Raw genomic sequence first — 12,617 nt, forward strand, 5'->3', positions numbered from 1 at the left:
CGCGTTGGGTGGTGTGCTAGTCCACGCCCAGGACTGGAACAGTGCATGCCAGGGGCTCACCAGGGTGTGACAGTGAGTGAGGGGTTAAGAAGTGCTGAGGGCAGAAGCAAAGGAAGGACAGAGGGGTGGAGAGGGCAGGGCAGGAGACTCCAGGATGGGCATGGGCTTGCACATGCCAGGGAACATGCAAGGAGGAGGGGAGATCAAAGAGACACCTCACCATAGCACCCCGGGAGAAAAGTAAAGCGTTGGCCCGATAGTGCCAGCAGTGGAGGGCGGCCAGCAGGGAGCTGGCAAAGTCGGCTACCTGCTCCGCCACTGCCAGGCTCTCCTCCTCCTCCTCCTCTTCCTCTGAGCCTGGGGGCTCTGGCCCAGACCCCTTCTTGCTGCCTTCATGCCCTGCCAGGTCCTCCAGAGTGACCTGAAACGCCTGCTCCTGCTCCTCGTCCTCCTCCACCTCCTCCTCCTCCTCCTCCTGCTCCTCCCGGGCAGCCCCTTCGGGCTCCGGCTGCAGGCCCTGCAGGCCCCGAGTACGGGAGGGCTGCCCACAGTCCAGGAGAGCGCCAGTGCTGCCCGCATGCTGTTCAGAGCAAAGACTCCTCGTGACCAGCCCTGGGCAACACCCCTCCTCCTACCGGTGGCTGGGGGTGAGGAGGCTTTATACATAAATCCACATCTAGACAACAACCCCTGGTCTCCACTGGAGCCCAGAGAGGACCAGAGGGGGAGCAGGGGGTAGGGGTGGGGGGTGAACAGATGGGGTGGGGAAGAGGAGGGGGCAGGTTTCTCATGGTAGGAAGCTGGGACCTGGGAAAGCCAGGAATGGGGCCTGGTTAGGAACTCAAAGCCCCAGAGAGGCCTGCCTGCCCCGGAGAGAGGAAAGAATGAGAGAGGATCCAGGCTGGGCAGGCCACCACCATGGTGTCTTTCCAGGAAAGGGTACAGAAGGGTCCCTGGGACACGGGCCATGGCTCATTCATCTCTGTGGCCCTCATGACAGAGCCTGGTACATAGGAGGTGCTTGGTAGGTATTTGTCAAATGAACAGAGACAATGAGAGCTGAAGGGGCCAGGGGCTGACCTGGGCAATCCCACCCCTCTCGACCCAGCCAGGCCCCTCTGCCCACAGCCTTACCTTCATTCCCCCTGCTCTGGCCACTCTGGTTGCTGCCACCACCACAGAGTCCCAGCACATGGCGAGGGGAGGAAGAGGGGATGGGTGGACAGGAGAAAGAGCCTCTTTATAGGGCCAGAGGCCGAGCAGACCTCTCTGGGCTCCTATTCCCCAACCCCTCACTTTCCAAAGGAATGTCTGACAGAACAAGAGCGGGGGTTGGGTGGGGTGCACAGCAGTGCACTGTGAGAGCACTTGCTCCTGCTGTTACCCGAGGACAGTGAAAGGAATGGGGGGGCGGGGGGCTCAACCCCCCTCCACAGAGGGCAACTGGCAAAAGGCCCACTTCCAGGGAGGAACAGAGACAGAGTCCCCTCTAAACTGTCCTCAACACCCCCACCCAGCCGGTGACCGACGACCCTTCCTGCCCCGACCCTACAGCTCACCTGGGCTGCTCACCCCTCACACTCACCTTTCTCGCTGAGTTGCCGGAGCAGGTGTTTGGTTGGCTCTGCAGAGGAAAGCGATGGGCAGTCAGCGCAGCCTGCAAACAGCTGTGCCTGGCCCTGCTCCCAAGCCACAGCGCCACCAGCCCATCACCAGCTCAAAGTCCACTCAGGCTGCCCCCAGCCCCCAGCCCTAGGCCTAAAGGAGGCGGCCCTCACACCTGTCCCTCGGGGAGGCAGGGCCACTCCCATCAGCCCTGGGACCTCTGCCATGACCGCCAGCCCCCAAGAGCAGCACTGCCCCAACCCCCTGAATTAACACAGCTGACCCAAGGAGCCACAGCCCCACACCGCCCCTTCAGACCAACCAGGCGTATCTCCAGCCAGATGTCTGGAGGACCATGGCTCCACTCAAGCCCCACCTTCCCAGCAATGAGCACGTCAGCACCTTAGCTGCAACCCAGGCCAAGCCCTCTCTTAGCACCCACTGGAAAGCAGAGGTCGCACCCGACTTTCTACGGCCCATGAGGCCAGGCACCATGAAGCCTCGCTGCTGGCTGGGGAGTGTTGCCCGGCTGTGCAGGGGCTGACCGGGCTCTGGGACAGGATACAAAACACAGGCATTAGGCTGGTGGGGCACACCCTGTACTCCAGCCTTTCTGGGGACAGACCTGAGACAGGCAGGCACAAGGGACCTACCAAGAGAGCCTTGGCCAGAGCCCACACTGTCCTTGCCCAGCTGGCATTGCACGAGCGGCCCACAGTAAACTCGCAACCAGAAGGAAAATCTAATGAGAGGTGTGTGTGCGCAGGTGCCCACACCATCTGCACAATAACCGTCAACATCCAATTGTTTTCATCAAACACTCAACTTCTTCATTTTAGAGCTTATAATCAAGAATCTATCTATATCAAAGCCTAAGCGACCATTACGACCGGTCGATCAAACGACCAGTTGACTGGTCACTATGACGCCTACTCCCACAGCTAACCTCCTGCAGCCGGCCAAACTCCTGCTGTCCCTCCGCCCCGCAGCTGGCTGGGCGGTCAGTGTGCTCCTATAGCCAACCTCCTGCGACCCCTCCTCCAGCCACATGGCCCCAATCGGCCCTGATTGGGAATGGGCAAGATGGCCCCTGATCGGCAGCCAGGACCAGGGATCCTACCCATGCACGAATTCATGCACTGGGCCTCTAGTATTTAATTAAGTGACCAAAAATGACAGTAGCACCTGACGTATCCATCAGTGTTATTTATCTGCCCATCTCAGCTCTCTCGAAGGAGGAAGCAGAAAGGGCCCAGCCGCAGGCCCACCCGTCCCCCCGCCTCAGCTACTGCCTGGCCTGCTCCACACACGCCTCCTCACAAGTTCAACAGACGGATTTCGAACAAACTGAGGGGGAAGGAATACTGCAGGCAAGCACACTAAGACAGATCAGAGCAAACACTCGTCAGTGTAAAGATGGACACAACAGAGGCTGTCTCTATGGCAACCACGGTCCCCCACCCCCCCCGCCCCTCTGGGGGCCCTGGAGAATCTAGCAGTTCACACACCACAGTGATGCCATTGCACAACTTCAGAAACGGAGAAGTTCAACTCTGGCCAGCATCCTCTATTTTAAAGGCTCCGGAGTATGAAGCATGTTTTTAGAAAGATGCCTCTCTCCTAATGGTCAAAGCTAAAGCCCAGAACAAGCACACAAACAATACCCAGCTCTTCTCGAGTTTCCAAGCGAAGCTCTCAGCCACGTGGAAACTTAGGCTCTAAAATGGCTCATTTCCTGCTGCCTTGATAGCTGCCGTGCGGATGCGACAGGTGCACTTACTACTGCCACCACCACCGTCACTCACCGCACACGCCCGTGTGCCAGAGCTCCCAATACAGAGCTGTGGCAGGTCACAGGGGAAGACCAGAGCGACAGGAAGAGGATGACAGAGGGAAGGTGAGGACACAGGGAGGGCCAGAGGCTGACTAAGTTAACACGGCCGATGTGGGGCTTTAGACATGCGGACATACGGCACCGTCAAATCCTGCAACCACGACAGGTTCGCCTAGGGTTCAAGGTCCACTGGGAGCAAACAAAACGAAGCCACAACAGCTTCCCGAGATCACGCGGTTCACGCATCCATCCACAGTTATTCAGAGAGCTCGCGGGCCATGGCCAATCGAAGCCCAAGGCGCCGCGGAGATCCACGCCAGTCACACCCGAGTCTCTCCCCAGGGCTCTCACCACGCGAGTAAGTTTGGCCGTACCGACCGAAGCCGACGGGTCCCTCGGCCGGCCTCAAACGGAAGGGCGAGTGGAAACATGTGGAAAACACCGGCGAGCTAAGAATAACAGCAAGGTCTTCTCTTTCTCAGTAGACGACTGACTCCAGAAACTCCAAGTACACAGCAGCGAGCCCCATCATGGAAAACCCGGGAGAGGGAAATGGAACTTTCCCCCAAGACCCAAAGCAAATATTTCCCGTCTGGATTTGATGCCACTGGAAGTCTGCCTTGCTTTCCCCACGCCCTGCCTCTGCTCTGTTCCGCGGCCGGGCCGGGGCCCATCCGTGATGTCGCGCGTTACTCCTGGCCGGCTCCCAGGAGCGGTGAAGGGGAGGTTTCCATCGCAGGGGAGCCAAGAAGGCTGCCAAGGCCTGAGTGAACAGCATGCCTAGGGCCTTGGAAAAGGTGGGTGCCCAAAGGTGCCGGGTGGAGGCAGCACAGGGAGAGGATCTAGACAGACACAGACACAGACACAGACACAGACACACACACACACACACACACACACCCCACACACACACACGCCCTTACCACATCTTGCCGCGATGAGAGCCGACCCAAAATGCTGCTGCAACCGTTCCCATGAAGATGCCTCTGCCCACACAGCCCTCCCCTTACCAGACTGCCGGCGGCCCTGACGCACGTGGGTGGGCACCTCATCCTGGGAGGACCAGGCCTTCTTCAGGCGCTCTGGGCTGTAGCGGTGCCGGTTGGGATCTGCACCCAAGAGAGACAATCAGGCCTCGGGGACACTCAGCCTTGGCCTTGACTCTGACCGTACCTGACCACCCCTCTGCTGCCACCCTAACTCCAGGGGCCAGAAACCTCCAAAGCTCCCCTCTCGCATCTTCCATCCACTTCCACCCGGGGCCTCGGCACGGAGTCCGCCCGTCAGTGGTGCCGTGGGCCTTGGCTCACAGGAGACCCCCAGGCCCTGACAAAGGGACCGCCCGGTCCTCCCTGCCCCCTGGGATCTCAGTGTCAGGCCAAGCTTCCCCGGGACGCAGCCTGACCGAGAAAGGTGTGCCATTAGGGGCAGAGCAGCAGAAAGGGTCACTCACAATAGGAGTCCATTTCCAAGATCGCTTCCTTGGCCTGGAGGAGAAACCCACCTGGTTATGACCCTGCCAGGTGCCATGTGTCCCCTGACACACACACACCCCGCCTCTGGTGAGCGAGGACCCCCCACAGTGCTCTGTGAGGTCCCGGGCATCCGCTGAATGACGCCCGCTGTTCAGAGATGCCAGTGTCCAGAGGATGGGCCCTTATGAACCTGCAGCTGGCTCTGAAGGACACCCGCTCCCCGAACCCCCTCAGGAGCTGGGGTGGGCACCCCAGGAGCGCACCTTCTGGGGGATGGTGGTGTGGTGGTTCTCCAGGATGAGCCTCTTAATGTGGTGCGTCCAGTTCCGCTTCTCCTGCACGGTTTTGGCCTGGGCGGAGGCAAGAGAGGGAGCCAGGGGTCACCACGGGCCGAAGGCACACGACGTGGGCGTGCTCCAGCCGCGGTGGAAAGGGGGCCTCTGCTCGGGCCTGAGAGATGCCCACAGTGACCCCTGCAGCTAAGCGAGCAGAGGAGGCAGGCCTGCCCCCAGCCCGCCCCCCGGCCCACCCCTCACCTGGATGCTGTACTGCTGCTTGCTGTGCTTGTAGTGGGTGACGGTGAAGCACAGGGAGTCTCTGGTGCTTTCGATCAGCATCAGGGAGGAGCACTAGGGAGGAGGGGGAGGGCATTCAAGGACGAGGAAGGGGAAAGGGGAGCTGACCGGGGGCCCCCGTCCCTCGAGATCCGCTGGGGAGGGAGCGTAATCGCAGAAGGACGGAGCTGCGCCCACACTGACCAGGGCCGACGAAGAGGGTGAAGACGGTGAGGAGGAAAGGGGACAGAGGAGGTGGAGGCAGCCTGGTTACCGGGATGTGACCCTTGTAGACGAAGTGGTCGCCCCGCTTCTTGGTGATGAGCAGCGCTTTGTCGAAGAGGAAGAAGGTCTTCTCGTTCCGCACGCGGTGCAGGCGGAACGTGCCCTCCAGGACCAGCTCCCCATAGATGGTCAGGTCGGGCCCCTTCCAGTTGATGAGCAGCGACTGAATCTCCTGCAGCCCAGAAGCCCCCACCCAAAGGGTCAGGCTTCTCATGACCTTCCTGGGGACCCCCTGGGACTGCAAGGAGCTCCTGAAAACCCAACCAGTGCTGGGTCCCCCAGAGGAGCCTGCCCCACACGACAACACCCCTCAGCTCACCCCAGCAGGGCGGCCCCACGCCCCCCAACCCCAGACCACCCTTGCATGTTCCTGCCGTCACCAGCCCGGAGCACCTGGAGCCGGACCGCGTGCTCATGCCTCCTCTTCATGTCGTTGATGTACCAGGCCACGCAGGTCATGGTGTCAATGGCATCCTCCACCACCTCGAAGCCGTCCTCTTCTTCATCAAAATGTTTGGCAATTTCCTGCGCGGGACACAGGGGCTTAGGCAGCCCACAGACTCAAGGGTCCTGCCCCTCCCCCAGCCGCCCCGTCCTCGGGGGCCCTGGGTTACCTGGAGCAGCAGGTGGTACTTGAGGATGCGCTGGACGGGCTTCAGCAGGTAGGAGCCCAAGGGCAGCGAGTGCTGCAGCAGCGCCTGCCGGTCCCGGAAGAACTTGGCCTGCTGCTTGTCCCGCATGCACTCGGTCAGGGCGGCCACTGAGCTGGAGTGGGGAAGGGGCGGTCACCACCTTGGAAGGCCTGGATGGGAGGTGGGGTCCCCCAGCCTCACTGAAGGGGTCAGCCACCCCTCCCCATCCCAACGACTCACTTGGGGTAATTGTTGCAATACTGGGTGTAGATATCAAACTCTTGACTCTACAGAGAAACCAAAAAGAGTGACTTCAGGGAAACCCCCATTGGACTGTAAACCAGGTGTGCCCAACACATGCCCCCGCTCCCCTGCCCCCTGTGCCCTTTCCCTGAGCCTCTGCAGGCCCATCTTTGTACCCATCTGTCTGGGACATGCCATCCACCCAAGAACACCCTCCCCCTTCCAGACAGGACACCTGGCACTTCCCCTGGAGAGGGGCACCCAAGAAGGTGGGCATCGCTGTCCCACTGAGCCCCCACGGAAGAGGACAAGAGGCAAGCAGCCAGCCCTTCTCACCCTTTCCACAAAGCAGCTGGCCACAGCCACAGGGTCGCTATTGCAGTTGTCCAGGTCTCGGAGGAGCTGGCTGGGTGGGGGAGAGCAGTCATCAGATCCCGGACCACTCACAGCCTCCACGTCCACCAACACACCATGCCCCTCCCCAACCTCCTGCCCAGATACACAGCCAGTCGGAGCCATGCCGGAGTCAGGGCTTCCGCCCTCGAAGTGAGCCCTGCCCAGGGCAGCAACCAAGAAAGCACCCAGCAACACTGCAGAGATGGGGAGCAAGGGACACCCACATGCTCGGCAAGAGGGAGAAGGGACAACAGTACCCACCTCGGGGGAGGACACGGCTCCTCTGCAGGCAGGAGGAGTCAAATACACAAAAGCAGAGATTAAAGGAGAAAGAAGGGCGGGGGGCTCGTAAAAGAACCGACCCCCAGCTCAAAAGGAGAGAACAGGGTGAGACCCCAGCACCCCTTGTTCTACAGGAAATCCTAGAGAGGGTGCTCCCCCTGCCGCTTCCCCCTGGGCTCTCCCCTCTTCCCAACCCCCCACAATCCAGCCTCGGTCTCCCTCCCAGACTTCTCCGGCTGGCACAGCAGGAAGTCTCCCTGCCCATCTTAAAGGGCCTGGGGCAAGGTGCAAAAACGCCACGCTCCCGCCAGCCCTGCGCCTCCTGACCAGTGCCCTTCCCTGGAGCATCTGTGGGCCCAGGCGGCACACTCTGGATCCTCAAGGAGCCCCTCTGCCCTGAAGCAGCCCTCACCAGGCCTTGTTCAGCCTCCCCACCACATCTTGCCTGACCTGTGCATTCCCCTAAAGCAGGGGTGGGGAACCTTTCTTCTGCCCAGGACCATTTGGATATTTATAACATCATTCGTGGGTCATACAAATTTATCAACTTTAAAATTAGCCTGCTATGCCCTATCCGGTGTGGCTCAATGAATGGAGTGTGGGTCTTCAGACTGAAGGGTTCCGGGTTTGATTCTGGTCAAGGGCACATGCCCGGGTTGTGGGCTCCACCCCCAGTAGGGGGCATGCAGGAGGCAGCCGATCAATGATTCTCTCTCATCACTGATGTTTCTCTCTCTCTCTCTCCCCTTCTCTCTTCCTCCCTGAAATCAATAAAAATATATTAAAATAAATAAAATGATCCTGCTATACTTGGTCAAACATTTAATTAGCTCACCCCTAATGCCTTGGCAGGGCCAGACCAAATGATTTCTCGAGCCTTATACGGACCACAGGCCGGACGTCCCCCACCCCTGCAAAGGGTCAGATCACCTCCAGGGAGCCCGGACTTCCCATGGGGTAAGAAGATGGAGAAGAAACTAAGAGATGCGAAAGTGGGAGACAAAAATGAGAGGGACAAAGGGGCCACAGAGAGCTAGAGGGGAGCGTATCAGGGCAAGGGTCTAGCAGTCCCCTGAGGGGGCGTGGCCCGGGCTGAACCCAGCAAGCACAAGGCCCCGGGGCACATGGTCCCACAGGGCCTCTCCCTGCAGGGAGCAGCTATACTTCTGTACAGGGACGACCATCCTCCCCCATCCTCAGAGATCAGGCCCTGGGCCCACAAGCCACCGCCCAGGACACCCAGGATTCCTCTCCAGGCCGCGAAACGGGCCGCACAGGCAGGACCGGGTGTACGCCGGACCCACTCATACCTGTTCAGTGCATAGATGCTTTCTATGTTCCCAAAGAGGGCGCTGACTTGTTCTGGCTGCAGCAGCCCGGGGGTGTCGATGATCTTCAGGAGGTAGTCCTGCAGGGAGAGAGGCATCAGAACGCGGCCCCTCCCGCACAATCCCATGCCCCCAGCCACACCTCACTTCTGTGCCTCGTTTTACAGCTATAGCACGATTTCACAGGCATCACCTACTAGACTGGTTTGGATAGTTGCACCCAAAAATTAATATCCACATGGAACTTCGGAACGTAAACTTATTTGGAAACAGGGGTTTTGTAGATGCGACTAGGATCTCAAGATGACATCGCTCTGGATTTAGGGTCCTAAGTCCAATGACCGGAGTCCTTATAAGAGAGAACCACAGAAGCGGAGAAGAAGGCAACGTGAAGACGAGGCAGAGATGGCGGTGAGGCAGCCACAGGCGATGGCACAGGAGGAAGGCCAGCAACCACCAGGAGCAGGAGGAGGCCTGGAAGGCAGCCCCTCAGAGCCGCCAGAAGGAACTACCCCAACATCTGGGTTCTAACTTTTGGCCTCCTGCTCCGAGAGAGACAGAAGAAATGGCTGCGTCCTAAGCCGCTGGGTCTGTGGTAATTTGTTACAGCAGCCTGCGAATCCAATACACCTCCCTCCGCAGGCGGCTCCCGCAGCGGCAGCCACCTCCTCCTGTGTGCCCCGCACAGTGTGCACACTTCACCTGCAATGGTGCATTGATCTTCATTTTACCCATGAGGAACCTCGGGGGCTACCCCAGTGCCTGAGACCCCACAGCTAGGGAACAACAGAATGGGATCCAGGAGCAGACAGGCAGGGTCCAGAGTCCGTCTCCACGGAGCACCGGAGTCCCTTCCCTCCTCGTCAAGGGTGTCTACTCCCTGGGGAGCCACAGTAAGTTCTGCTGGCGGAGCAAGTGGCTGACCCCGAGTCACATGGCAGTATGAGCCTCAGCCGTCAGGGCGGAGAGGATCGGTGGGGAAGCAGACCTCCAGGATAAACGAGTCAGAACTGTCCTTCCGGGTGGCCGCAGGTTTATGCGCCAGAGCTGGGCTGCAGGGCCAGCCCGAGAGGAGGAGGCCGCGCCCCCTCTCCTTACCTCCACGATGCTGCGCAGGTCCTGCACGTACATGCGCTCCGTTTCCACGATTTCCCGCACCACCCGGCCCAAGTAGCTGAGCTTGTGCGCAGGCGCGGCGGCTGCCCGGCTGTTGAATGGGGACAGGGGTCCCTTCTTGTTAGGCCGGGTGCTGGAGTTGTTGTTGCTGTTGGGGGCGTGCCTGCCACGCGGCGAGCCGGCCCCGTTCTTCGCTAAGGCCTCAGGGCCGCTGGGCTCCTCCATGGCGCCTCGGCTGTCCCGGGAGGAGCCCGAGGAGGACGCGGTGGAGGTCAGGCTCGCGGTGGAGGTCAGGCTCACGGGCCGCTCCTGGCTGTCGTCCTGGTGGAGGGAGGTAGAGACGGGCATCCTGGCATCGCTGCCTGGCGAGGGCACTCCGGGGAGATTCTGGGCAGGGCAGACAAAGTGTCAAACTCTGAGTCCTCACAGAAACAGAAAGTAGCAGGGGGGCTGCCAGGAGTGGGAGGGGGCGGCGGGGTAGTTGTTTAATGGATAGAGTTTCAGTTTTGCAAGATAATAAAAAGTCCTGCGGGTGGACTGGTGGTGATGGACACAACAATATGAATGGACTTAAGGCCACTTAATACAAGTGGTTAAAATGCAAATATTATTTTAAGAACAGTTTTACCACAATTTTTAAAAACAGCAACTAGCCCTAGCCAGACAGAGTGTCAGCCTGCGGACTGAAGGGCCCTGGGTTCGATTCCGGTCAAGGGCACATGCCCAGGTTGCGGGCTTGATCCCCAATAGGGGGTGTGCAGGAGGCAGCCGATCAATGATTTCCTCTCATCATTGATGTTTCTATCTCTCTCTCTCCCTCTGAAATAAAAACATTAAAAAAAAAAAAAAGCAACTTGGAATCCCCAGGAAATCCCTTCCCCCAGACCCTATGAGCAGCTACAGCAGTGGTTCTCAACCTGTGGGTCGCGACCCCTTTGGCGGTAGAACGACCCTTTCACAGGGGTTGCCTAAGACCATCCTGCATATCAGATATTTACATTATGGTTCATAACAGTAGCAACATTACAGTTATGAAGTAGCAACGAAAATAATTTTTTGGTTGGGTCACCACATGAGGAACTATATTTAAAGGGCCAGAAGGTTGAGAACCACTGATAGGGATGCCCCATAACATTCCCTCCCGACTCCAACAGCTCCACCTCCACCTTTCCAGGGTAGAAGACAGGTGGGCCACACCCAGACAATAAGGGCTTGGAAACCCGAGGCCCCAGAAGAGCAGAGACAACACCTCGGCCAGAGCCACGGCGGGGGTGCCCTCTGAGGGAATCCCAAGCACCTGGCCTCTCAGGCCCTCGGCTCCTCACCATCTGCCCAAGCGTTGTGTCCTCCAGGCTCTGAGCACCTGGCACAGGGCAAGGGCTCCATAAACTGTCAAAACAGCGATGCTAATGGTGGTTGTCTAAGAGCACTTCCCAAGTGCCCACCTGTCAGGGCCTGTGCTGGGGTCACCGGACAAAGGCAGGCAAATACTTGGCTCTTAAAATCTAAGAGGACAGGCACGCCAGAGGGGAACAGTCTCCCCAAGGTTCCAAAATCTTGGGGCACCAGTGACTACACCATGAACCTGGAAACTTCCAGATACTGACAGAGAAGGCAGAGGAGATGGCACAAAGGCTGAGCCCACATGACCCCTGACCCCATGCCCAGAACCTGGTACAAGCCCCTGACTCACCCTGGCTCCCAGGGACAGGAAATTCCCCAGGGCTGAGCCACCGGTGAGTCTCCCACGCTCCCCGGGCTCAGCTCACCTCAGCTCAGCACAGTAAGCAGGAAGCTGCTCCCAGATGAGGCAAACACAGCCTCGGGTGGACTTTATTCCCTGAGCAGATGGTGGCAGACTCACAGGTAGGCCTGCCCGAAGCAGCAAATCAGGGGAGGGGCTGTGGCCTGGAGGACAGGCACTCCACCTCCACCCAGAGGACCGGCGCTCACTCACACCCGTACACAGGAAACGGTTCCAGAGCATCCCTCCCACCTCCACTGGCCCACAGCCTTCCGCCCCCAGTGCTAGGTCTCAGCAGCTACCAGATCACAGACCACAGCTATGAGGAGAAGGATCTAGAAGTTCCTTAATCACTCCGCTAACAATGATTTTGACCCCTGGTTTTCTGTGCCTCTGCCCCAACCTACACCAACACCCCAGGCTCGGGCTTTTGTAAATGTTCTCTATGCTTGGACATTATTTCCTCCCCATCCATTCCATGACATACTGGCTCCAACCACTTCACTCAGATCCAACCCTCAGGTTCCGATCAGAAGCCGCCACCGCCTGCCCCTAGAAACCTCCCCAGAAGGCAAGCCTGAGGCCCCTAGAAACCTCCCCAGAAGGCAAGCCTGGGGCACCTAGAAACCTCCCCAGAAGGCAAGCCTGGGGCACCTCCTGCATAATCCTTCAGCACCCATAGTTACACCTACCGTATTTGCCGGCGTATAAGACGATTTTTTGGCCCTGAAAAATATGCCTCCAAGTGGGGGGTCGTCTTATACGCCAGGTACACTTCAGATAGACTGCCCATAGTGCTTGCCCCGTGCCATAGTGGCCTCCCGATGCCCGCCCACTTCATTCCACATACCGTTCAGGCATCAGCAGCGCTGCTGGGTGTATGCTCGGCTGTTATGCGATTTTGCTGTTATGCCATTTTACCACACTCGCAAAATCGCACACAGCCAACCATACACCCAGTATGGTATCGCGATTCGTGATTTTGCGCTATCATACTGGGTGTATGGTCGGCTGTGTGCGATTTTGCGAGGGTGGTAAAATCGAATAACAGCAAAATCGCATAACAGCCGCGCATACACACAGCCGCGCTGCTGATGCCTGAACGGAATGTGGAATGAAGCGG

The 12,617-nt window shown here is 58.8% G+C and overlaps 1 protein-coding gene across 1 annotated transcript in view; it reads right to left on the reverse strand.

Moving 5' to 3' along the window:
* The window catches only part of PLEKHG3 (pleckstrin homology and RhoGEF domain containing G3), a gene marked incomplete at its 3' end in the record, with an annotated part of 36,966 nt that overhangs the window by 5,850 nt on the left and 18,499 nt on the right, over nt 1–12,617 (reverse strand). The window contains exons 2-16 of the mRNA XM_015561543.1: nt 9,733–10,137; nt 8,617–8,714; nt 6,965–7,034; nt 6,626–6,672; nt 6,368–6,518; nt 6,147–6,278; nt 5,743–5,925; nt 5,451–5,543; nt 5,178–5,264; nt 4,893–4,926; nt 4,450–4,548; nt 2,067–2,156; nt 1,586–1,624; nt 1,135–1,166; nt 221–580 (exon numbers count right to left, since the gene is read on the reverse strand). Coding sequence (XP_015417029.1) covers nt 221–580; nt 1,135–1,166; nt 1,586–1,624; nt 2,067–2,156; nt 4,450–4,548; nt 4,893–4,926; nt 5,178–5,264; nt 5,451–5,543; nt 5,743–5,925; nt 6,147–6,278; nt 6,368–6,518; nt 6,626–6,672; nt 6,965–7,034; nt 8,617–8,714; nt 9,733–10,098 — 1,881 coding nt within the window. The remainder of the gene's footprint in view (nt 1–220; nt 581–1,134; nt 1,167–1,585; nt 1,625–2,066; nt 2,157–4,449; nt 4,549–4,892; nt 4,927–5,177; nt 5,265–5,450; nt 5,544–5,742; nt 5,926–6,146; nt 6,279–6,367; nt 6,519–6,625; nt 6,673–6,964; nt 7,035–8,616; nt 8,715–9,732; nt 10,138–12,617) is intronic.

This window comes from Myotis davidii, unplaced genomic scaffold, assembly GCF_000327345.1.
Source record: "Myotis davidii unplaced genomic scaffold, ASM32734v1 scaffold337, whole genome shotgun sequence".
Classification (NCBI taxonomy): Eukaryota; Metazoa; Chordata; class Mammalia; order Chiroptera; family Vespertilionidae; genus Myotis; species Myotis davidii.